The sequence below is a fragment of the Rhinatrema bivittatum genome, chromosome 12 (assembly GCF_901001135.1).
Source record: "Rhinatrema bivittatum chromosome 12, aRhiBiv1.1, whole genome shotgun sequence".
NCBI lineage: Eukaryota > Metazoa > Chordata > Amphibia > Gymnophiona > Rhinatrematidae > Rhinatrema > Rhinatrema bivittatum.
In genome coordinates, this window is record NC_042626.1 from 15,296,177 (window position 1) to 15,322,058 (window position 25,882).

General features: G+C 44.8%; 1 protein-coding gene across 3 annotated transcripts in view; it reads left to right on the top strand.

The window, feature by feature from the left end:
- LOC115073708 (protein phosphatase 1 regulatory subunit 12B-like) overlaps nt 1-25,882 on the top strand; it is a 127,590-nt gene that overhangs the window by 24,088 nt on the left and 77,620 nt on the right. For all 3 annotated transcript variants that reach the window (XM_029572352.1, XM_029572351.1, XM_029572353.1), the window contains exons 5-14: nt 1,893-2,037; nt 4,500-4,574; nt 5,029-5,108; nt 5,683-5,834; nt 6,431-6,540; nt 8,056-8,256; nt 14,936-15,018; nt 15,580-15,705; nt 16,945-17,127; nt 22,637-22,825. In XM_029572352.1, the coding sequence (XP_029428212.1) occupies nt 1,893-2,037; nt 4,500-4,574; nt 5,029-5,108; nt 5,683-5,834; nt 6,431-6,540; nt 8,056-8,256; nt 14,936-15,018; nt 15,580-15,705; nt 16,945-17,127; nt 22,637-22,825 (1,344 nt within the window). The remainder of the gene's footprint in view (nt 1-1,892; nt 2,038-4,499; nt 4,575-5,028; nt 5,109-5,682; nt 5,835-6,430; nt 6,541-8,055; nt 8,257-14,935; nt 15,019-15,579; nt 15,706-16,944; nt 17,128-22,636; nt 22,826-25,882) is intronic.

The following is a 25,882-nucleotide window of genomic DNA, read 5'->3' on the forward strand; positions in this document are numbered from 1 at the left end:
ACACTTAATGCACTTAAGTTCCGTGGCATTAGAAGAATGGGCGCATATCTCATCTGTATTGATCGTAGCAAGCTGACGTCTATTCCCGCATCTGAGTCCACATCTATCTATATTTTTAATCTATAATATAGTTTGCCAGCGCTGTCATTCGTTGTCATTTGTCATGTAACACTGAGCCGTGCACAGGTACAGCTGGTGGTGTGCGCGTGTGTGCACAACGTGCGGGTGGCGCAGTGTGCTACGTACGTGCTGACAAGGAGGCATGGACGGGGTGATCTGTGTAGTGGGGCTCGTGTGGAAGCCAGGCCCTGTGAGCCAAAGAAGTAGTGGTGCTTGAGGCATTGAGGGGCGCGGGCATAACATGACATGTGCAGGGTAGCTCCTGGGAAGGCCAAGCCCTGCAAACCAAACAGGAGTTGGTGTAATAAATTGAGCATCACAGCCAATAGGAAGCCAGGGTTCTGCCATTGTAGCAGAGGAATGGCTGTAGATGGATGTGCTAGAGATATCAAGGGGGGAGGGACATTACACGACTGAGGGGTATGTGTTGTAAGTCCTTTTTACACCGTTCTTTTTGATGGGTTTTTCTCCTACTTAGCACTAGGGATGTACATTTGTTACATCTATTTTGGAGGATACGCACCTACCTCGCTGACTTTTCTAGCACATGCAGGAAAACCGATAGATAGTATGCGTGTATTTCATTATTAAAAATACACGCATATTGTCTGTTTCTCGCGTGTAGTAGAGTCAGCGAGGTGCGTGTGACAAATGCACATCCCTAGTTAGCGCCTATTTTTCCTTTACTGCAGGACTTGACCAGTTATGAAAAGTTGAAAAAAATGACTTGGAAGAAAAAATAGGCAATGACATACTCCATTTCTCATGCACACATACTCCATTTCTCATGCACACATACTCCATTTCTCATGCACACACCATCACCTTCTCTCTCACATACCCACCCCCCATACAGATATCCTCTCGTTCTTATGCACACACACTCCAGCTCGCTCGCTCTCTCTCACACACGTACAAAATTTGCAAATTTTGCGAACACTTTAAAGTCCATCTTTCCAATGAATTTTACCTATTACTGTATACATTTCTATTCTGTAAAATCTTGTAAGTATTGATTTCACGTGGATCTCCCTTCTGTTTTTACCCACTGTCATGGATACTGCTTTACTCTGCAAAAGGGCCAGTGTCTCTGGGCCTCAGTTTCTCTGCTACTAGCAGCAGTATTATTATTATTTTTTTTTCAAAGACTTCTAATCGGTCTATATGCCATGCACTCTGCAGATAGCTACTACTTTGTAAAGTAGGGTAGGATCAATGTTGGATGAAGAACAGCATATCAGTTCAGACTAATATGAGCTAATCGGTAGGGATGTGCATTCATTACATTTGTTTCGGCGGGTATGTGCATACCTTGCCCTCTTTCTAGTACATATGGGAAAACGGATAGTATGCATGTATCTCATTGTTAAAAATACACGCATACTCTCCGTTTCCCACGTGTAGTAGAAAGTCGCAAGGTATGTGCTTGCCCACTGAAACAGATGTAATGAATGCAGATCCCTAACTAGATTAGCATTAGCTGGTATAGTAGAAGCTTTTTACTCATTCTCTTATCCTTAAATTGAAAATCCCAGTGCTAGATTTCTATTTAGCTGTTGCACTGAAGACAGTAACATATTGCACATAAAAACCTGAAGAAGAGTTTGCTGGTACAATTCTTGCATAGTTGCTTTGAAATGTTTTCTAGTGAACAAGATGCTAAGTGTTCAGTCAAAGAAATGAATTTGTTTGGCCAACTTAATGAAAATACATGATTTCCTTGTTTACTGAAGTCTTGATTGGGATTAAAATTAGAACTTTGTCTTCCGTAGGCTCTTGATCCAAGCTGGGTCTAACTTGAATGTGCAGGACATAGATGGCTGGACACCACTGCATGCTGCCGCCCACTGGGGGCTAAAGGAAGCCTGTACCATCTTGGCAGAAGCCCTCTGTAATATGGAAGTCAAGAATAAGCTGGTTAGTTAACACGGAGCGTCAGTTTTCAGGAAAACTGTTCACTTTCACTGCAGCTTGCTTGTCATGTAGGTTGATTTTATTGGGGCCTAGAATATTGCCTTCATTTCTGAGTACGATATGGACAGCGTACCCCTCAGTTCCCCTCAGGAATTGGCTACAGTAGTAAACGAGCTCCTAGATTAAATGGGAGAAATGGCCTTATGGCGTAGAGAAGCAGTGGCAAAAGGCAGTGCCTCCACAGCATTCCTGCATCCCATCAAGGCTCTGCCGGCCACCAAGTGTCATCACTTTGGTAGGGGTCCAGTCTGGAGAGGCAACAGTGGGGCTGCAGCAGTATACACGTATCTCTAGGGATGCGAGGGGTGGGGAAGGACGGAGAAAGAGAAGAGGGTTGGACTGACATACATATCTTCTTGCGCTGCCCCCAGACCTGATGGCTGTCGGGTCTGTAACTCTGCCCCGTACAGAAGGACAAGAAGTCTTGAACCTGCCTTGTATGACCAAACCTTTGCTTGGGTTCTGTGATCAAGAAGATGAAGGGCTAAAACTTAGTTTCAGAGATTACTAATTACATAGTTTAATACATTTTTTTCAGATTTGATGTGTTCATGTTTTTTTCACCAGAGTGGTTTAAATTGTTTGCACGTAATACATTTTCAAAGCAACAAATTAGATGTCTAATTGAACCACTGAATGTAGAGTTCCATAAGAGTGGGTAATCTAGCGAGATGATCTTTCAGTTGGATGCATTCATACAACTTTTAAGTATGCTGAATATCTTTCTCACTCACGTTTTATTGCACTGGGTATTTTAACATCTGACTAGGTGCCATCATTCATCCATCCACAATGATATTGAGTTTAAATTTCAGACATATAATATATAGAAATAAAGACCAACAAATAAGTCATGGCTGATACCTTTTGATTGCGCTAGCTTGATATATTGATATCTGGCTTTCAAGAGCTGTACTGCATTGGAGCCTTATTGCTCAACCTTTATTTCTCTATATCCAAGTGGATTGGAAATCTTCTGAAGATGGTGCTGAGGGGCTGAGATGCTGTGCTTGGGTTTTCTGTGCATTTCTTCCCTTTTCTTTTGCCTCTGAGCTAAAGGTTATGCCTTCTGATGGTTAAAAGAAAAGGGAAGATGAGGGGGGTGGCTGTTATCGCTCTCCAACTCAGGCGACCACACGGCAGTTTGTTGCCAGAAGTTTAGAGCCAAGTATGTCATCTCGTTGCCTGTGACGTGGAGGGGACCGTGTCCCATCTTGAGGCTGATAACGTCTCTGAGCCCTGGCCACCACGTTCCCCCTCTGACCCCCTCCAGACCAGGTGTGAGCTCGCCGTCTGATGTGCTGAGATCACGGTGTGGGGGGTCCTCTTGGGAGTGCCGGGATGGCTAGTTAGGAGGGGTAGCCGTTGTGGCGTAATCAGAGGCGGTACCCGGAAGTGGCTTGGGAGACCACAAGCCCTGTGGAGGCAGCCGGGACTATAGCAGAGACTCTGATTCCTGTAATGCAGGGAGGATTGTTGGATCCTCAGCCACCGGTGAGTCTTGGTTCCTCTTGGACCTCTTCTTTGGTGAGGCCAGTAGATATCAAGTTGGAGGACATCTGGCAGGCAATTGTCTTACTAGAGAAGGCTTTTGGTTTCAAGTTACACAATATGGCTATCAAGTTGCTTGGGAACGCAGTGGTAGAACATGCTGGCAAAATTAAGGAATCGCAGTCTCAACAAACTTTTTTTTCTGACTTCAAGAATGGCTCATTTCAGGATTTCTTAACACATTGGAAATTAGAGATGTATGAGAATAGGTTGAGACATTTGAATATTAGAACCCTCAATTTCCCATGTGTCTCATCTGTTTGTCCAAAGGAACTATTTAAAAAGAATCCGGTAATGCAGTCCTTCCATTTAGTAAAGTGTGTTATTTCCCCTTTTAAAAAGTGTCACGAAAGGTTCAGACAGGTCTGGAGCTATTACAAGTTTCTATGCATAGTTTGGATCTGCCTGTTTTCCTTCAGACATCATTAGAAGAAGCGATTAGTGCAAATAAGATTTTTTTAAAGAAGGTATCGCCTACAATTTTTGGTTCTGTTTCTATGTTAAACAAGAATGTGTTAGTATCCTCTCAAGGTTCTGGTTACTCGATCTTCCTTTTCCTTCTTGGTCTTATTGCCAGAGGCCTGCAGAATAGATTTCCCCCCCCCCACCCCCCTCCCCCCATAGCTCATACCCTTCCAGGCTGTCTTGCTGTTTTTTAATTTTACCTTCCATTTCTATTCTGTTTGTGCTCTGAGCTTTGCAGGAACAAGTTGTCTTGCTCTCCGGTGCTCTTCTCTGCCGGCACTTTGCATTTGCAAATCTTCACCTAGATAGACGTCGGCATGTTGTTTGTCTCTTGTGTGCCTGCATTTAATTTTTTTATTTTCTTTGTGGGTGTCATCCGTGGTTGCCAGGGCCAGACGCCGTTTGATGTGGCCGACGAAAGCGTGGTGGAACATCTGGAGATGCTGCAAAAGAAGCAAAATGTGGTGAGTTCCTGTTTTGACCCCTGAGCTTTTGTATCGCTGGCAAGAGAGTTGGTTGTGGAGGGATCCATTATCTCTCTGCAGGGCAACTTTCAAAGCCGTTTACTTAACGTGGTACATCGAGCAAGGTTCTCTCCCTCTAGGGCTGTAAGCGCTGCCTCTGCCGCATTCCCAGTCCCTGCAGAAGTCAGGTCTAGAAAATGATCCCGAGTCTCTCACAAAGCAGCACACAGCACTTGCCCCATGGTCATCAGGCCAGCCCCGTCTCTTGTATTCTCAAATCGGCTTCAGAGATAGTAAATTGGCTGGAACCTGCTGAAAATGCTTGTGCCTGCAGAGGAGGGGAATTAAATTGTGCTGCCTGAGCTCCCCAGGGAATCGGGAGCCACTGATCCGCAGTTATCCATTTTCTCTGGTTTCCTATTTAAATGAACTCTTTATCTTTCTTCACCTACAGCTGCGCAATGAGAAGGAAGTGAAGAAAAAACTAATCGAGTCGAACCTGAACAACAATTTGCAGAGCAACTTCTATAAAAAGTAAGAGACATGAGCTTATAATTTGGAGACCTCACTTCTGAACGTGTTGCTTACAAAAGAATAACCTCTCTCCGAATGGTGCAGGCAAACATTAAGTGTGCTAATGTTTTCATAGAAACGTCAAACCTGATGGCAGATAAAAGACCATCTCAGATTGCTGTGAGCTTTTCGGCTTAGTTTTGAAGATTACTCTAAAAAGCATTTTGAATACATTTCCAGTGTTCATTAGCTGTACTGTACTTAGTTGGGGTTAATAATCGGGTTTTGTTTTTTTTAATATTAGGTCATACTGTAAACAAGAACCCATGGAGTCCTATGTGTTTTCCTTCCATGGGTTCTATTTTTGCTCAGTTTGCTAGTCTTTGATATATTCTGTTCATCTTGTATAGCTGCTGAATTCACTAGCCATCTTGTCGTGGAGGGATCCTGTGGATAAAATACCAGAATGTGGTTTCTATAGTGGTTCCTTTTATCAGATGGGGGTTTGGAAGACCAGAAGGACAGCCCGACATTTGGGAGCAGTCAACCCAAGAAAGCCGTGCGCTTAATCGTGTGCTTCTTATTTGTATCTCAGCAAAGAGAAGCTGCTGTATGGGGATGAAAAAGACGAAACCTTGAAATCCAATCAAAAAGAGAAGGAAAATAAGGATGAGTCGAGCTCCTCCAGCTGCGAGGATGATGAAGAGGGGGCAGATGCTTCAGAATCGGACACTGAAAAGGAGACAGGTAATGGATGTTTTTGGTATCAGTGGCTAGGTTTGGCTCTTGGCGGATTTAGGTCTCTTCTTCAGTTCAGTGACAAATGGCCTATGAATAATTTCTCTTAAGATGAAATATGTCCTTCTGTACGAATGTGATTCTTGAGGAGAATTTCCTGAGCTTACTGTGTTACATAGTAATATGGTAGGTGATGGCAGATAAGGGCCTGTTGGCCCGCCCAGCCTGCCTGGTGGTTCTTAGTTCTATTACTCTGTTTTGAGTTTCTCCCCAAGTGACACTTTATGGACTTCTTCCCTCTTTGGTCCTCTTCCATTCTGTATAGATAAGCCTACAAAATTCCAACATATCCGATCTGCTCCACCTATCCATTGGTTTTGTTGTCTCATGCCACTGAAATGTAAAGAATTTTTTTTTTTCAGTTACCTTTTTTTCTTCTTGAATAATTAAGACCTCCACCCCTTCTGTGTTCTTGGCTTACTTTTGAGTCTTCTCTAGGTATCAAATGTGTTGATGGCCTAACTCGAGCACGGAGGCATTCAGCTTCTCCAGACCCCTTTGGAAACTTCCCTATGGTCTGCCTTATCCCACTTCTCTTCTTTTAGAAAAGCAGCAGAGTCCTGACTTGAACCACTTCAGCAATGAGCAGGAGCGGATTATCGAACAAATCCCAGTGGCGGCGCATAATTCCCACTCGATTTCGGGAACGAGAGAGGTAAGTCGTGTCTGATTCAGCTAGCACTATCCCTAGCATCCTACATAGGCTGTGCCGTCACCTCCTTTCTTTCATTTTGTGCATCTTTTTAAGAAAAAAAAAGGATGAGGTTATGTTAAATTTCATGGTCTGATTGCAGCTTTTTCCTTTTGTTGTTGAGGGCTTGCTTGGGAATGATCTTGTCCATTTTTTAAGCCTTTATTTGAGGTATTGAATTATCTAAGTGCTTTCTTTCTTTATTAGTATAACTTTGCTTTTTCTATCCTTTATCTCTTGGCTAAAATGTGAAATGTATAAACAGTAATAAAAGAGATGACTTAAAACACAACCAGATGAAAGAAGCAAACGTTTTGACCGCACACCCCTAGCATCCTCTGCTTGCTAACCTGGGATTCGCACTGAACAAAGCCATTTGCCCACCATGTTCCTGCTGTCCAACCTTTTATTGAATTGCCCATTGGTGATTCTGAGTTCACAGGTCCTTGTAGCCGCTGACTATAATTAGTAACTAATATCAGTTTTTACATTTTTGCTTTGGGCTTCTTTTTTTCATGACCACCTCTATCCAAGACACTGCAATCAAATATAACAGATTATTATTCTGGAATCTTGTTACCCAGAAAATTCAAAAGAAAAAAAACACTGGTGCCCTCTGGTATCAAGGATATCTATTTTGAACAGTGCCCCAACATAAATCTGTGTGGGAACTCTTAGATAATTATACAGTGTTGTCATACTCTCACCCTTTAACATTTTTTCCCATGGCGGACATCCCTAGCCTTCCCAGATTTAGATAATCCCATTTCCTTTCCAAGATTTGCTGCTCATCTCCTCAGCATCCCTGTGGTTCAGAAGGGACCTCCCATTCTTGAAATGGTTCCTTTTATTTCTGATTGCTCGCAGCATGGCCACAGACAAGAGTTTGGGAGGGCTGTGATAATCAGCTCCAATTTTAAGGAATGGTATGAAAAAGCAAATATGTTTTTAAGTAAAGGTAGGGCACTTATTCGGCAGTTGATGCCCCTCTCGATTTCTTCAGCTCTCATGAGTCCGTTCTGCTGTATCCATTGGGTGATTATTGCTATGGAAGCCTGTATATGAGAAATCCTGATTTTTTTTTTTTTATTTTTTTTTTCATAGTAGAGACTTAGTCTATTTACCTCACTACAATAATTTGGGTTGTTACCAGAGCAAACAGAATTAAAGAGCTGAAATGCCCACTGTGTTGCAAAAAGCGACTGCAACATTTGATTAATTTATCATCATTGGTGTGTGAATAAGATGATATTTTGCTTTTATAAAGTAAGAGGGCACAACTGAAGATGGACCTGTGTGGTCTCAAATCTCATATAGTACAGCATCTCGGGATAATTCTGACATTTGGTTCAATTAAAAAAAAAAAAAAAAAAAAAAAAAAAAAGTGTTGCAGCCTGCAGAAAATCAAATTATAAAATAGGAGGGATGATGTGCGAAGATCTGATTTCCTGTCCATGGTTCTCTTCCCTCCCCTTGCAGTTCGGCAGTTTGTTTAGCAAGTTGGAACAGCAGAAGGATGAATCTCCCTCGTCCTGGAGACTAGGGCTGCGGAAAACGAGCAGCCACAACGTGCTGAGCAGCGTGGCAACGTCCCAGGAAGACCAGAGAGAGAGGGGTTCCCCCATGTACCGCTCTGCCTCCAGTCCTCGCATTTCAGAGCTCTTGGATAGCAAGGAAAAGGTGTGTGGTGCTGGTATTTTACGTGGACTTTCCTTGGGCTTGGCCAAGGGCATTAACACCTGGTGAAATTCACTGGAGGATGTTTTAAGTCGTCTTCCACTGCTAATTGCCCCCTCCCTCCCCCCTTGGCCTTTCTTTATGACCGTCTATCAGGAACCCCCCTCCATCTGGGCTGCCAGTCCAGTTCCCTCCCGGTGGCTGCAGATTCCTGTGCCGAGCAGCTTTATATCAGCGCACGCTCTGTACAAAGTATATATGCACTGGACAACGTAAGGCTCTCCTTTGCAGCTGTTGATGCCTTAGAACCATCACCGTAGTCCTTCATGGACCCATGGCACCTAAGTGTAAGTGCATTTTCTCCATGGACAAGCAAGACCGACTTCAGCCACACAAGTGGGTGGTGACATCATCACACGATACGGAATGTGCTCTCTCGGAGCTCATAAAGGCTTCTGGGTCTTTCTGGGCATGTGCATATGTTCTTGCGCAGTCGCTGCCATATGAGTCTACTCAGTCATTTTTCTTCCACAAAAGTGCAAGGATGTTTTACTCTTTCTAGACGCTAGTTGGTTTTTCCTGTGTCTTTCAGCTTTTGGTTCCTTCTTTTTTTATTTTTCTCTGAGTACTTTTTATCTGTCGCCTCAAAAAAAAAAAAAAAAAAAAAAAAAATATACGCTAGTTTTATTTTTTTCCTACTTCAGCTGCTCTCATGTTGGTAAAAAAGCCCTTCAAACTCTGCTCCAAATGTAAGCACAAGATGTCAAGGCTTGACTATCGTGATCTCAGTTTCCGTTACCAAGGACCCTCTTATAACGTGGCTGACTGTGCAGCATGCGGACCGATATCCCCTTGGGTGCTATCTTCCAGGAATCTCAAATTAAAGTTCCTTTTCTCCTCTCAAATGGAAGAAAAGAAGAGGATAAGTTCAGAGGTTCCAGTAACTGAAGAAAAATGCTCAGTGTCATCTTGATGCTGAAGCTGAGACTTTCCGGCTTCAGGTGATTGGCACAAAAAAGAGAGAAATATATCTCCTTCGGCATTGAGGAGCATCAAGGAGCCCCACATCGTGCCTAGACTCCATTAGAAAATGTAACATCAGAACTATTCTCCTGCACGGCACAGTCAATATTTATGGCTTCAGTGCCAAATCTACTTTAACTCCGTGCAAAACTCTGGAGCCAAAACTTCATACAGGAAAATCACTCTGCTTATTTTGGTACTTTGAATCAGACAGTTCTTTTGTGGTGCTCCTCCCATCCGCACCTGAGTACCACCTTTTTAAGCAAAAACTGCAGTTGGAATTTGTCCAACTATTTGAAGAATTATCCCTTCCACCCCTCTGCCTCCTTTGCTAATGGAACCAGTTTTGAAGAAGTTTGTGTAGCCAATTAGACTCCCTAGCTTCTATACCTCCATTCTAAAAAAATCAATAGTCAGAAAAGGAAAATCTCTTAGCTCCATCTCCTCTGGGGATAGGCTGACATTGATGGAGCCTCCATTATTAGTCACCGATTCTGAAAATAAGTGCTCGTATCTTTCAGATGTCGTCAGATCCTGCTCCACCACTGGACTTGTTCTACCCCTGTCTGCTTTCAGGAAATGGCAGAAACAGTATCATTTAAATTTGAAGAAGTATGGAATAAAGAAGATTTCCTGGGTGTCCTAAACGAGCCATTTTCATACCAGTTCATAAAGTTCTTCAGGAGCTGCACTCTAAAGTGTGGTAGACTCATCTCTCCATACTGCCGTTTGCCAGAAATCTTGACCTTAAATATAAAGTGCAACTCCATCTTTGTCCTGGCCATCAATGATCACTGTTCGACCCTCCAAACGCTATCTGCAGCTACTTCTGAACAACAGACTGCTAAAAAAAAAATTCCCATCACAGGCTTTCAGAAGGCAATATTACCCTTGTAGAAGATACCAATTACACTCTTTCCAGAGGCTTCCTTGGAGCAACTTAACTCTAAAGCAGGAGCCAACTCGCTGTTAGCAGCCAGTGTAATAGAACAAGTACTGCTGATGTAAAGGGGCAAAGGTTTTTTTTACTTTAGATACATTCTTAAAAGCGCTGCTGTTTAAGACTTATCTGTCTCTCTGACTTAGCCAGCTAAGAAGCACTTTTAAGGCACATCCAGCTAAGTAGCAGCTTTACCGCTACTTATCCAGAGAACATCAGGATAAATGCCGCTACTTAGCTGGAAAGGTTGGAATATATCCAGATAAGTGGCGTGCAACTGGTATGCTCGCATATTTTTACAGCTAACTTTTTAAGAATATATGCATGGAGATTTTACCTGTGCAATTTACACGCATTTGTGATCTCAGGGATCTTGAATGATTCAAGAGCAAAGACTTCCCACAAACCCTCTGGAACCAAGAGTGATATTAAAGACTCTTCAAGTCTTTGAACATTGGTTGAAAGGAGCAGTCGTTCAAATCCAGACAGATAATCAGGTAGCGAACGAGGAGCAGGGTTCTCATGACTTTGCAGGGAAACCTAAAAGGTTTGGAATTGTACTATCTCATGAGAAATATTTCTCAAGCTTGAGCAAGAACAATGTTTTGACAGATACTTTTGAGTTGTTGCTTTTAGCCTTGCAGTTGGTCACTCCATTCCAGCACAGCATAATTCCTCTTTCGCTTATGTGGAGTTCCGTAAATAGACCTCTTTGTAGCCCCAAACTCCCAATTGCTCCAAAAGACCAGCGCCCGACTACTTAGGGTCTGATGGCTTTTCCATTCCATGGAGTCGAGGACTGATGTACGCTTTTCCACCAGTACCACTCGTATCCAGAACAGACTTCAAACTGCAAAAAGAGAAAAGGAAAGTGTAACTAATAGCTCCTTTTTGGCCACATCAGATATGGTTTCCATGACTACAGAAGAGCTTTTATTTTATTCCACTTAGAAATATCTAAAGCTTTCAGAAAATGTCCTCAGCTGTTTGTTTCTTACAACTCAGTGGCTTAAGGCTTGCCAGTTAAGAAATGGCCCTGGATATCATATGGGCAACAGCTTCATGGCAAAGTAAAGGCTCATTATGTGCGAGCAACTTTCTTTGGCCAAGCGGTTTTAAAAAGTTTATTTTTAAAAGTGCTTTGACTTTCCTTCCAGCCTCTTGTTTACCGGGTTGTACTTTCTCTATTACTGGATACAACGATATATTATTATGGTGAAACCCTCACTTGTGTGACCGAATTCAGTCCTGCTTGACCACGGAGAAAACAAAGTTGCTTACCTGTAGCAGGTGATCTCTGTAGACAACAGAACAGTTCAGCCACACAATCCCACCTGCCTTCCCATAGAGTTTAAGCTTAGTTTGTGAAATGACTGAGGAGACTTGCGAGGCAGCGGCTGCACAGGAACACCCGCACTTGCTCGGAAAGACTTCTAGGTCTTTCTGAGCTCTGAGAGAGCATGGTCTGTGTTAGTGCTATCCGATGATGTCACACTCTTGTGTGGCCGAATTGTCCTATTATCTATGGAGAACACCTGTTACAGGTAAGCATCTTTGCTTTATGTATAGATGTGATGTTTGGTGTATGGGGAGGGGTCATTTAGGGGCCATGCTTCTGGCTGAGGGAGGGAAGGCGGTGTTGATTTCTCCACTTTTCCACTGAAGTGGAGGGATCTTTTAGGCATGGAAGGAAGAAAACCCTTCTTGTATTGGACTCTCTGCAGTCAACCTGTAGCAGTAGTTAGTACTCTCTCTTATTCCCTTCGCACCTCTGGACAATTGAGTTGTAGGATCTAAGATATTTTACTAACCAGTGGCTGAAAGGGAAGCTGAAATCTTTGGTGGCCTCTTCCACCAGTGATCAGTCGAGCAACTTGGTCCCCTGATGCCCTAAGTAAATCACTGCAGTGTTTCGCTTGCTAGCTTGCCCTGTATTTGGGTCTCCTGTACTACAGGGCTTGCAAAATTGATTATTATTTAACAAAAACAAAAAAAGGCTTAGTAAAATGTTCAAAATGAGTTTTGCATAAACATCTGGGGATGGGAAAGTGGAGGGGGGCTGCGAGGGTCATCTACTCATGAAACAGCCACATTTTATTTTTTTATGGTTACTGGATCTCTGCCATAGTACTTCTGGTACGTGTTGGACATGTGCCTAAACGTTGATGAAAGCTGGCGGCCAAGTAGATTTTAATGGGTGCCATTGGCCACTTTTGTCTGGCTTTCTGCCATTCATGCATATTTTTCAGGCTCTGGGAAGTATGGAGTCTCTGCCTTGTATCCCATAGCATTTCCCAAGGCTGCTGTAACTGTTCAGTCTAGTTGTCTTCTGGCCTGCTTATTGGGATACCAGGGATCTTACTGCAAATGTGGATAATTCAACTATCTGAAAATTCCTCTATTGGGCACAATGTGACTGGCGGGAAAGGACATTTCTCTGTAGGTACCCAGATCAGTCCAGACTCCTGGGTTTTGCCTCCTGCATATTTGACAGAGAAAGTTTCGCTATCACTGGCATATAACCTGGTGTGCCATCGGCAGTCCCCCAGTATATCTCTGTCTCCAGGCGGTGCAAAACCTGCAGTCTGCATATTAGTTTAAAAAAAATAAAGTTAGATGAGGAGTGACGAATACCTCCCAGAAGTTTGGCAGGTCCTGATGGGGGCCATTCCTTCTGGTTTTGAGGTGGATGAGAGGTAGGTTGGGAACCCTATTAGGCTCGATCCTTTTCGCAGTTGGGGGTAGACACTGGTGGTGCCAGCTCCCTTCCCCCCCCCCCCCCCCCCCCCAGGAGGATGTCCGGACCCTTTTTTTGTTACTTTTAAGTTATAAATAAATAAACAAACAAAGCGTTTTCTTTTTTCATTGCCTTTCTTTCTTTGCCTTTGTCCTTTGTAGCGCGAGGTTCGCAGGGCAAGGTGCAGGCAGCCTGGCAAGGGACCCAGTTTGGTTTCTCGGCGTCCTCACAGCAGCAGTAGAGACGCGGGATGGGAGCCATGCAGCAGCTGCTGTTTGGCGTGTGGAGAAGCGCGCGCACGGCTCTCTCGTAACGGGGATTGTGTATGGCTCCGCTTGAACCGATTCAAAGAGCAGCTGTGAAGGATCTTACCTTAAAACCCTCACTTTTTGTTTGTTATTTTCTTGGTGGCAGTTTGTTCTGCTAGGAGAGTTTTGGAGCTGCAGGCTCTTCCATGCAGGGATCCTTTTCTTAGGATTATGGGTGATGGAGTCTCTTTGTACGGTTCCTTCCTTTCTTCCAAAGGTGGCGGCATCTTTTCATTTGAATCAGTCTGTGGAACTACCGGCTTTTCTGACTCTGGATGCAGCTGCACCTCACGCGAGACAGTTGAGGCTTTTGGATGTGACGTGGACTTTGCCACAGTATCTTAAGAGGTTTTGGCTGTCAGATCATCTTTTTGTGCTTATGGAGTAGCGCAAAGAAGGCTTCATAATCCACCATAGCATGGTGGCTGAAGGAAGCGATAGGTTCAGCGTATTTTTGTCAGGGTCGCACTGGTTCCTGAGAGATTGAGATCTCTCTACTTGATCGCAGGCAGCTTCCTGGGCTGAATGTCAGCAAGTATCACCGCAAGATATTTGTAGGGCGGCTATTTGGAAGACATTGCACACTTTCGCCAGACGTTATCGTTTGGATGTTCAGGCTCCAGATGCTATGGACTTTGAGGAAAGTGTGCTTCGAGCGGGACTCTCGCAGTCCTTCCTTGTTTAGGGAAGCTTGGGTACATCCATGTAACCATTGCCATTAGCAATGGTTACATGGAATAGACTTAGTTTTTGGGTACTTGCCAGGTTCTTATGGCCTGGATTAGCCACTGTTGGAAACAGGATGCTGGGCTTGATGGACCCTTGGTCTGACCCAGTATGGCATTTTCTTATGTTCTTACAGGAAAGGAAAATTTGGTTCTCACCTGCTAATTTTCATTCCTGTAGTACCACAGATCAGTCCAGAGTCCCGCTCAGTTGGGGTGAAAAGGATTGGCGAGTCCACCCGATCTGTTATTGTAAATAGACTGAAGGATGGTGCAGGTTTCGTTTGGTTCTCTTCTCTTGTTTGTGTTGGAAAGGGTCATTCCCATTATGGGGTTCCACATCCTACTGCTTGTTCATGGGGACATGTTATGTGGGGATGTTTGTTTATGTTCAGTGGTATCTTGGCTTGAATAAGTGACTGCAGGTGGCACCCCAGGTTATATGCCATTGTCGGTGAAACTTTCTCTCTCTCTCTATCTGCTGGAAGGGGAGGCAAAATCCAGGAGTCTGGACTGATCTGTGGTACTACAGGAGCGAAAGTTAGCAGGTAAGAGCCAATTTTCCTATTCTGCAGAAAGAAGCTCAATACAATATTTTGGGTCATGGTTTGGGTTCAGCTTGGCAGGTGGACTGAGGAAACAGAGGAAAGGATCTCGTAATCTGCCCTCTTTTGCACAGTTGGTGGCATGACACCGCTGTCATGAGATGTGGTGCCGATGCTCTTATACAAGTAAGAGGGGATTAACTTGTATTTGTCGTGTCAGAACCACTGAATTAGCAGTCCTGTAATTAGAAGAGTTAACGAAGGACCACCCTTCGCCCCATCGGAAGGTCCCGTGTGGATACACGAGCTGTCATCAATGCACACTTTTCTGCACTGTTGGACCCTGCATTTGCAGAGTAAGATGAAATACCCATGTACTTACAGCATTTGTTTTTTGGGCTTAGGAGAAAGACCAGAAGAGTTATTTTGCACCAGTGGCCCCTCGGCGACTCAGCACCACAGGTGACAGTGAAGAAAAGGAGAACAGGTATACATTCTACTTACATGACACATTTAAGGTTAACTTTGGCAATGATTTTTGCTTTACTTTCATAATTCACTTTAAAAACTGCATGATCCTGCAGTTGGATGCCCCATGGGAGGAGGGAAAGGAATAAAGGTAATTTCAATGCTTCTCTTCAGGCTGATTGGCCTGAAAAAACCCCATCGCTGCTTCCTCTGCATAATAAAAGATGCGAGCCCTGTGCTCACTCGGCAGCGACTGACACCCGATCATCAGAATCTGGGTCACACACATGCCTGCTGATCATAGTACTTGATCAAGAGGTTTCTGGGGAGTTGTAGCCTGCTAGTTCCCACCTGACTATCCTTTTCACCTGCTGTGTCTGTGCCTTGTTTCTTCCTTATCGCTTTTCCCCTTGCCTCTGCTCTAGACAGGAGGGAAAGGTGGTGTTTATTGCAATACTACAGCCTCCCGAGATTTCTTCCTAAACTTGCTTCTCGGTGCTTATGCTGTGATTGGAAATGAAAGTCACATTAACCTGAGTGTGAATGATCTGGCATAGTAACACTTGTCCTGTATCTTTAGAGAATCTGCTGTTAATCTGGTACGGAGTGGCTCCTACACCCGTCATCTGCGGCGAGATGTCCTGAAGGAAAACGAGACTCCTCTGAGCAGTGTTCCCTCCAGCTACGTATCGACCTTCCTTAAAAGGTGCAGCTGGACCCTGCAGTGCGTCTGGAGGGGAAAGCTAGAGTAGAATGGGAATGGCTGTAGGCCAGGGGTTTTCTGCCTGGGCCACAGACTGGTCTGGTGTTCAGGATACCCACGATGCATCCTGGAACAAGAAGGCCCATTTGCATTGCATAAGTGATCCTGAAGACCAGATTTGCTTGCGGCTGTGGAGGGCCGGAGTTCAGAATCCCTGATTTTGGTAGTTTTGTTGATGTCTTTGTAAATGGTTGCCGCCTTCAGGTGTATTTTAAGGCATTTTAAAGTAGAATTCAGTAAAGGAGGCATTTAAAAAGAGCATTATGTTTAAAGACAATTTTTTGGATTTTATGCATGTGGCAGCATTTATCAACCAGAGTGAGGGAAACCTTGAGGCTCAAAGGTGATGGCAAACAAAAATGTACAGAGCGGGCTGGCCCAGCAGCTTGGTGTCGGGTGTTGTGCACTTCCATGCAGAGGAAGGGGGACCAGGGCTGGGGCCTTCTGTGAAGGCAGCATTCCCTGCCCTTGGAAAGGAGAGAGTTCCTGTCGTCATGAAGTGCTGACGCCTAGTGGGCCGGGCTTTGGACCCATAACTGTGGGATTCCAGAAGGCACCCCCCACCCCATGCGTGGGCTGCTCCTCCCCCAGCCGAGGCAGCCATTGAAATGACGAGCCTGAAGCTCTGGATAGCTGTGAATGAAGGTTTGTGTTGCTGTAGCCTGACGCAGGCCGATTCCAACTCATCTGGAAGTCCAGTGAAGCAGGGGGAAAACTGCTGTGGGGTGTCTGGGGGGGGGGGGGGGGGGGGTCCTCTCCAAAAAATAAATACATTTCCCAAAATGTTTTGCATTTATTTATTTTTTTTGCAGAAATCATGTCATTGGCAGCAGATAGGTAAAATTCATGAAGAATCCTCAAGGATGATTGATTGCTTTGATGACTTTGGCGGAGTACCTAGTTAGCTGTATGGGTTCTGGAGAAAAAGTGGATCTTTTGCAGGCTCTCGTAATGTTTTACTGGGCTGGCGTAGCAGTTGCTGAAAAATAAGGATGTACATGAAATATCGAGCCCAGGGGAGCTTGCGCAGGTCCTATAAAAGGTCTGACCCTCCTGAGCAGATCACACCGGGGACACTGGCTGGTCTCTTTCTGAAGCTGAAAGTGTGAGGTGTGCTTGATTGCTGGTGTGACGCTCAGCAGGGCATATTCACACCCTTCTTTTATTTATTTTTTTCCCCAGCACTTCCTTTGGGAGACGAAACGACTACAGCAGTCCCAACATTTCAGCCAATCGTGTTACATCGCCTACCTCACCCACAACAACTGGTTTATCTACCTCAGCAGACAGCCAGTGGCAACCTGCCTCTTCCTTCCCCACGACTACTAGTGCAAACCCTACTGCATTGATTCGCCAGGCTGGCAGGTGAGGCACTGGAGGGGATGTGAAATGGCAGAGCAAAAGCAGGTATTGTGATTTGTGAGCTGACGTCCCATGTCTCTGCAAGGAGATCCTTTAGTGCGCCGTCAGCAGGTTGCAAGGCAGCTTTAAGAGTCCCCAGTGACATCGCACTGTATCCCATTTGCACTTTAGATGTGTAAATGGATTTTTTAAATTGCTTTGATAGTATGTTACATCTACACATAATAACTTTTAAAATTAGCTCCATAATTTTCTTTTTTTTTTTTATTTCTAGAATTTAAAATGTTCATGACACATACCAACCTTGCAGCATTGAAAACTTAGTTGCATAAGCTTCCCTCCACTTTGCTGACCCTGCTTTTGGAGGGGCCATCTCTAGAGTTGGTGGTGTGTATTTGCCTGTCCGGCTCTATTCATTGGGCACACATGTAGCAGCAAACTTGTGTAAGAGAAACCACCAATATTTTGATCAAAGCAAATCAGATTTGAGCCAGTAACAGAGAGGTCAAAGGTTCTCCATACCAAGGCAGCTCTTTTTTTCTCCCAAGATAATTCTTTTTTGAGAGAGGGGGCTGAAGGTTGTGATAAAAAAAGATGGCGGATGAGAACCCTAAAGTCCATGCAGTCTGTCCAGGTTACATTCCTGGTGCAATGCCATAGACTTCAGCTGGTCTCTGGCTTACCCTTCACGTTGCCATCCTTGAAGTCCAGGACCCTGACCTTTGCTGTTCTCTAACATTACTGTCTGAGTGCTGGAGCACTGGAAACACTTTCCCTGCTTGTAAGGACCAGGACCAGTACCACTGTTACCCTCCCCTCTTCATAGATTTTGTTACCATTTGCCTGAGGAGATGCCAGCAAAGGGAGTCCAGGATCTTGGTACTTTTAACTGATGCTCCAACCATATCTTGCAGACTAAAATGCTCCGCCATTAACATCACCACCTTCACTATCAGTGACTGGATCTCTATCCCACTCTTCTGCCTATGTAGGTCACCCTAGTATAGAAAGAAATGCCATCTTTTCTTTACAAGATGATCCACAGTTCTACCCCTTTTCTCCATCCTCTCTGCATTTTAGTTGGTTTAATATTATCTTTTATATAAAGTGCTACTCCTCTCCAGCCCCCTCCCCCTTTCTGCTGTCCCTGGTGTGATTGTATGCTACTTATGGGACACATTGAACTATGTCTCTGTAATCAACAATCACATCTTTAAACCAGATATTTTGGCGTTTTTCCACAGGCATAGTGGATTATGGTTGTAGTTTGCAATAATTAGATACCAGAAAACTGGGCAAAGTTTCCAGCGCAGCTTGTATAACTGAAGTGCAAAAATGTTCCAGTGGATTATCTCAGCAGGGCCATGTTGGATCCAAGAGAGTGGGCCTGGCTTTTCCGGTAATAGTGGATAGGTGGGGCAAGCCTTGGATGGATTTCTTGGTAACATCAAGGCATACAAAGATCGCAAGCTGCTTCAGCCGAGGAAAAGAATCTGGGTTGGTAGAGTTTGACGCCCTGACTCAGCCATATCCTTGTCACGTCCCTCTGTACATTTTCCCGCCATGGCTCATAGTAGGGAAAAAAGGGAGGAGGAGTGGCACTAAGTCTCTTAAAAAAAAAAAAAATATATTAAAGCAACAGGACTGCAGGTCTTGGGAGATAAGGAGGGGAGGCACTGTTGGTTATTCTGGAAAGAGGGAATGGAATGTCTGTTTATGCTTGTGTCATATCCAGACTTTCCTTCCAGGCTGTTAAAGGTGAAGTGCTATTGCTAGGGATTTCAGTGTGCCGGATGTTGATTGGGAAGTCCTGGCCGCAGTGGCCTCGAGGCAGCGCGGATGTGCTGTATGACCTTATCAGGACATCCTCTGGGACCATGATGTCTGCAGTCTCGGCAAGGAGGCTGCTATGGTTAAGGCACTGGTTAACTGATGTCTCATCCAAGTCTCAGTTAAGGGTGCTGCCTTTCAAGGGGAAGCTGCTTTTTGGAGAAGATTTGGAGGAAACCAATAAAGCATCTTGGGGATAATAAGGTTCACAAGTTGCCTGAGGATAAGCCAGAGGGGTGAGGAATTCCTCTTCTGGGCTTGTTTGCTTTAGAGAGAACAGGTGTTTTCATCAGGGAAGGTCCTCGGCAGGTGCTCAGAGGTAGGCCTCGGAGGCAGCAGTCCTGGAACCAGTCCTTTCGTGGGCAAAAGCCTAACAGGGAGGACTCTGGCCAGGGTGCTTCTGGAGCCAAGTTAGCACATGAAGTGAGGCTGGTCCACTCCTCCAGCCCTCTTATAGGGCTGGAGGAGTGGACTGCAGTCACTAAGAACCAGTGGATCTTAAGCATGATAAAACAAGGTTTCGCTACAGGGTTCGCTACAGGTACCACCGCCCAAATCTACCAGACACAGCACACTAAGAGACCGAGCTTTCTCTACAGCCATCCCACCGTTATGGAACTCCATACCCTCAAATCTCAGAATAGAACCATGCATCTCAACCTTCAAAAAAAGACTAAAGACCTGGATATTCATACAAGCCTTCCCAGACGTCAATTGATCTAATACTTCCAAGCCACCCCTAATCTCCATCTACACCATGGTCGACCTTATCTCCTATCGTTTACTTGTGTAAATTAATAACCTGTCCTTTCTCTTCCTCTAAGCCAAGTTCTTATCACCGTGTTATATGTAACTGCTTTTTCAGCACCATTGTTATTGTTATGTTTACTTTGCACCCCTGTTTTATGTGAACCAGCATGATGTGACTGCTGTCTCGAATGCCGGTATATAAAAATCTAAAATAAATAAATAAATAAGGTTACGCTTTAGAATTTGCTCGTCCGCTTCGAGATCTATTCAGGAGGTCCCCTTTTGTCTCTGCGGAAAAGAGTTGAGTCATTCAGCAAACTCTGGATCATCTACTGAGCCTGGGAGCCCGGTTCCTGTGCAGGAGCACGGGAAGGGGCGTTACTCCATTTATTTCGTGGTTTCAAAGAAGGAAGGGGCTTTCCGTCCCATTCTGGATTTGAAGAAGGTAAACGTGGCTCTCAAGGTCCCTCGTTTTCACATGGAGGCTCTCCTCTATGTCATTGTCATATGGCATTTTAAGTCACTCCAATGTTATATGTAAACCGAAATGATTAGCAACATTGTTGCTAGAATTTCGGTATATAAAAAATGTTAAATAAATAAATAAATTGTGGTGGTACACAAGGGGGAGTTCTTGGCGTCCCTGAATCTGACCGAGGCCTACTTACACATAGGCAACCAGCCCAATCATCAGAGGTTTCTGAGGTCCAATATCCTTGGCATGTATTTTCAATTTTGCCCCCTGCCGTTCGGGCTGGTGACTGCCCCGAGGACTTTCACCTAAGCGATGGTGATGGTGGCAGCAGCAGCCTTCAGGAAAGAGGGAGAACTGGTACATTTGTATCTAGACGACTAGCTTATTAGGGCGAAGTTGAAGGTCTTATGCAGGGAAGCAGTGGATCTGGTGCTGCAGTGTCTGCGGTCACTCAGCTGGGTAGTGAATTGGAACAAGAATCATCTTGTCCCGCCTCAGGAGTTGGAGTTTCTGGGAGCGCGCTACAATACCAAATTAGGAAAGGTTTTCCTGACAGAGAAGTGCATAGTCGGGTTGCAGTTGCAGGTGCGCAGATTGTTAGGGAGCCTTGTGCCCAGGGTTTGGGATTACCTTCAGGTACTTGGCTCCATGGTGTCCATGTTGGAACTCGTGCCTTGGGCCTTTGCGCATAGGAGACCTTAGCAGACGACGTTGCTTTCCCAGTGGAATCTGTTGTCAGAGCAATTTCAGCTTCCTCTACCACTTACAGAAGTAGCCAGATCCAGTCTCTCAAGGTGGCTTGTTCAGGACCAGTTGTGTCAAGGGATGAACTTGAGATCCCAGAGTGGACAGTGGTCACCACAGACGCCAGTCTCTCCAGTTAGGGAGCTGTCTGTCAAGATCAGTTGGTGCAAGGCCAGTGGACGACTGAAGAGGCATATTGGTCTACCAGTCACCTAGAGACGAGCGGTGCATTTGGCACTGAGTGCTTTCTCCCCTTCATGTGCGGCCATCCGGTCAAGAGTCTTGTCCGACAATGCGACAAACTGTGTCCCTCCTGGATCCTTAACTTGGTTTTGAAGGGCATGTGTGTGGCACAGTTTGACTCTCTCAAAAGGACTACCATAAAGGGTCTGATATTGAAGGTGGTTTTCTTGGTGTCTATTTGATCCGCTAGACAGATCTCGGAACTTCAAGCCTTGTCATATAGGGAGCCTTTTTTGAGAATTTCAGATTCAGGGGTCTCCTTAGAATGGTTCCAACCTTTCTGCCAAAGGTGGTTTCGTCTTTTCATGTAAATCAGTCAGTGGAGCTCCCGGCTTTCCCAAACTATGCCAAACTATGGCACCTCATGCGAGAGAATTAAATCTTTTGGATGTCAAGTGTACATTGTTGTGGTATTTTAAAGTTACCAATAGCTTCTGGTTATCAGTTCACCTTTTCATACTTTGGAGTGGTGCAAAAAAAGGTCATAAGGTGTCAAAAGCCATGATTAAGCGGTGGATCCGCGCATATATCTTTCAGCGACGTTCAGTACCGGAGGGTTTAAGGGCTCATTCTACTCGTTCCCAGGCGGTGTCCTGGGCCGAATGTCAGCAAGTTTTGCTACTAGACATTTGCAGGGCGGCTACTTGGAAGTCTTTGCACACTTTTGCCAGGCATTATCGTTTGGATGTCCAGGCCCCAGAAGCCATGGGCTTTGGTGAGCGTGTACTTCAAGTGGGACTCTCACGGTCCCACCCTGTTTAGGGAAGCTTTGTACATCCAAGGAGTCGGGACTGATCTGGGTATGTACAGGGAAAAGAAAATTGGTTCTTACCTGCTAATTTTCATTCCTGTGGTACCACAGAACAGTCCAGAGTCCTACCCAGTTGAGGTAGGGAGATTTGGAGAGTTCACTCGATCTGTTATGGTACTTACTCTGAAGATTGGCACAGGTTTTGTTTGGTCCTTCCTGTTTTTTAATGGGGACAAATTTATCTGTTTAAGGTTTCCACTTTCCACTGCTCATTCAGGGGGCAATTATTAGTGGTTAGTATTAGTATTTTGTTTCTACTACCTTGGCTTGGGTACAGGTCAAAACTGAGGGACTGCAGGTGGAACACTAGGTTATATGCCAGTGTCAATAATAAAACTTTCTCTGTCTCCATCTGCTGGAAGGGAGGCAAAACCCAGGAGTCTGGACTGACCTGTGGTGGTACAGAAACAAAAATTAGCAGGTAAGAACCAATTTTCCTTTTTATGGCCCAAAATTAATTGCATCTCAAGATTCTTCCACCTAGAAGGCCTGCCCAAGCTTTAGAGTTCTAAAGTTTAGTTTTATGGCTAGTTTTGCTGTGTAATGCCAGAGAAAGAATCTGTGGGCAGATAATTTAGGGGCCACAATTGGGGACCTGTATGCTATAAGCAGTCTGGCAGCAATATTTACAGCTTTATCCTCATGAATTCTCTTTTCAGAGCCCCACTTAGACTGCAAACAGACTCTACTGCAGAAAGAAGCATAGAGAGTGTCCCTGTCAGCACTCCACTGGGGGTAATTACCAATCGCCCTCTTCCTGGATCTACCATTAGCAGTATTACCTCTGCCAATACCTCCATGACTGCTGGCACAGAGACCACTGGTATTGAACTGAGAGAGAGGCGGAGGTGAGTTCCATCTTCAAGAATCGTTCTTCCTATGTGTTACTAAGGCCCTTGTGCTTCCAACTTGTTGTGTAACTCAGCTTGGTGCATCTTGATGCTTTGGAAGCACAGGTAATTTTTTATAAGCTTACTTTAACAGAGTTATAGCGATGAGTGTTGGCTGATAAAGGAATTTGATGCACCAGTTTCAGCTGTCAGTGTGTCTGGAATGTTTTTTTTCCCAAACCTCAGAGTCCTCCCAAGCACAATAACCAATATGTGCTTGGACTACTATTTCCATGGAAGGTGACTGGCCTCAGGGCATCCCTTTGTAGCCATATAAGTTCAAATAAACTCTCAGTTTTGGGCCATAGAGGCCATAAAATGAGTTTTACAGCTAAAGTCACTCACCCGAGATTACGGGGAATAGAGTAGGTGTGTATGTCTTTCTGTTGGTGGTCATTCCTGATGTAACAATAGTGTCTTATGGCAGTTCATCTCAGGATGAAATGTGCAAAGACCAATATAATAGTTGAGCTCTTCATGTTCAGTTTAAACTGATATTTTTGCACTAGACAAATTCCAGGTTTTACAAAAATTATTCAACTTTTGTGTGTTGATTTGTTACCTTAATTTTGTAACGCTCAACATGTTTTGGTCCCACGGAGTTTGTGAGTGTCCCAAGCTCTCCCCACCAAGTCATCAACCCGTACACCCCACTGTAACCTCCAGTTCACTTCCCCCTCCTCTGTGGCCTTATGCTCACTGCTAGTGCAAGAGAGAGGTTAAGTACCTCTTCATCTTTAGGTCCAAAGGTCCAAAGTGGTATAGTGAAATTGAAAGGTGGTAATGATCAATGTGTGGAGACAGACGAAGAAATGGCAGAAATATTAAACGAATACTTCAGCTCTGTGTTCACTAAAGAAGACCCTGGAGAAGGACCATCTCTACACAACAAGAAACTGGAGGGAAGTGGAATAGATGAAAATCCTTTTACAGTAGAAAATGTGTGGGAAGAGCTAAAGAACCTGAAAGTGGACAAAGCCATGGGGCCTGATGGGATTCATCCAAGGATATTGAGGGAGCTCAGAGATGTTCTGGCGGGTCCGCTGTGTGACCTGTTCAATAGATCCCTAGAAACGGGAGTGGTGCCGAGAGACTGGAGAAGAGCGGTGGTGGTCCCGCTTCACAAGAGTGGGAACAGGGAGGAGGCTGGCAACTACAGGCCGGTTAGCCTCACTTCGGTGGTGGGAAAAGTAATGGAGTCTCTGCTGAAAGAGAGAATAGTGAACTATCTACAGTCCGGAGAATTGATGGACCAGAGGCAACATGGATTCACCAGGGGAAGATCCTGTCAGACAAATCTGATTGACTTTTTTGACTGGGTAACCAAGGAATTGGACCAAGGAAGAGCGCTCGATGTCATATACTTGGATTTCAGCAAAGCTTTTGATACGGTTCCGCACAGGAGACTGGTGAATAAAACGAGAAGCTTGGGAGTGAGTGACAAGGTGGTGACCTGGATTGCAAATTGGTTGACGGACAGAAGACAATGTGTGATGGTAAACGGAACCTTCTCTGAAGAGAGAGCGGTTTTAAGTGGTGTACCGCAAGGATCGGTGTTGGGACCGGTCCTGTTCAATATCTTTGTGAGCGACATTGCGGACGGGATAGAAGGTAAGGTTTGTCTTTTTGCGGATGACACTAAGATCTGCAACAGAGTGGACACGCCGGAAGGAGTGGAGAGAATGAGACGGGATCTAAGGAAACTGGAAGAGTGGTCGAAGATATGGCAGCTGAGATTCAATGCCAAGAAGTGCAAAGTCATGCATATGGGGAGCGGAAATCCGAATGAACTATATTCGATGGGGGGGGAAAGGCTGACGTGCACGGAGCAGGAGAGGGACCTTGGGGTGATAGTGTCTAATGATATGAAGTCTGCGAAACAATGCGACAAGGCGATAGCAAAAGCCAGAAGAATGCTGGGCTGCATAGAGAGAGGAATATCGAGTAAGAAAAGGGAAGTGATTATTCCCTTGTACAGGTCCTTGGTGAGGCCTCACCTGGAGTACTGTGTTCAGTTCTGGAGACCGTATCTACAAAAAGACAAAGACAAGATGGAAGCGGTACATTGAAGGGCGACCAGGAAGGTGGAGGATCTTCATCGCATGACGTACGAGGAGAGATTGAAGAATCTAAATATGTACACCCTGGAGGAAAGGAGGAGCAGAGGTGATATGATACAGACTTTCAGATACTTGAAAGGTTTTAATGATCCAAAGGCAACGACAAACCTTTACCATAAGAAAAAAATCAGCAGAACCAGGGGTCACGATTTGAAGCTCCAGGGAGGAAGATTCAGAACCAATGTCAGGAAGTATTTCTTCACGGAGAGGGTGGTGGATGCCTGGAATGCCCTTCCGGAGGAAGTGGTGAAGACCAGAACTGTGAAGGACTTCAAAGGGGCGTGGGATAAACACTGTGGATCCATAAAGTCAAGAGGCCGCCAATGAAGAGTGGGTGACTCGCCAGAATGATGGCTACTGCCTGGAGACAATACCCTTAGTCAATAAACATACACATGGTTACTGTGACTCCAACATCACTCTAAGATTCAACAGCAAGAGGAAATGTGGAAAAAAGGATTTGCACTCATAAAGACGGGAGTAGCTGGCTTGTTACGGCGGTTACTACCCCAAACCAAATATCCAAATTACTACCTCCACCTTCCTCTATTCCTGATGCCTTTCAACTAGCTTGATCACTCCATTCTTATACTTCACTTTCAATGCATATCCAGCATAGTTCTCTGCTTCAACAGCAGGGGAAAAGAAAAACTGTTACTTCACACATCCAGCAGAGCTCTCTGCTTAAACGGCAGGGGAGAAGAAAAAAGGGTTCGCACTCACAAAGCGGGGAGTAGCTGGCTTGTTACGGCGGTTACTACCCCAAACCAAATGTACCTGATACTTCACTCTCGACGCATATCCAGCATAGCTCTCTGCTTCAACGGCAGGGGAAAAGAAAAACTGATACTTCACGCATATCCAGCATAACTTCAACGGCAGGGGAGAAGAAAAA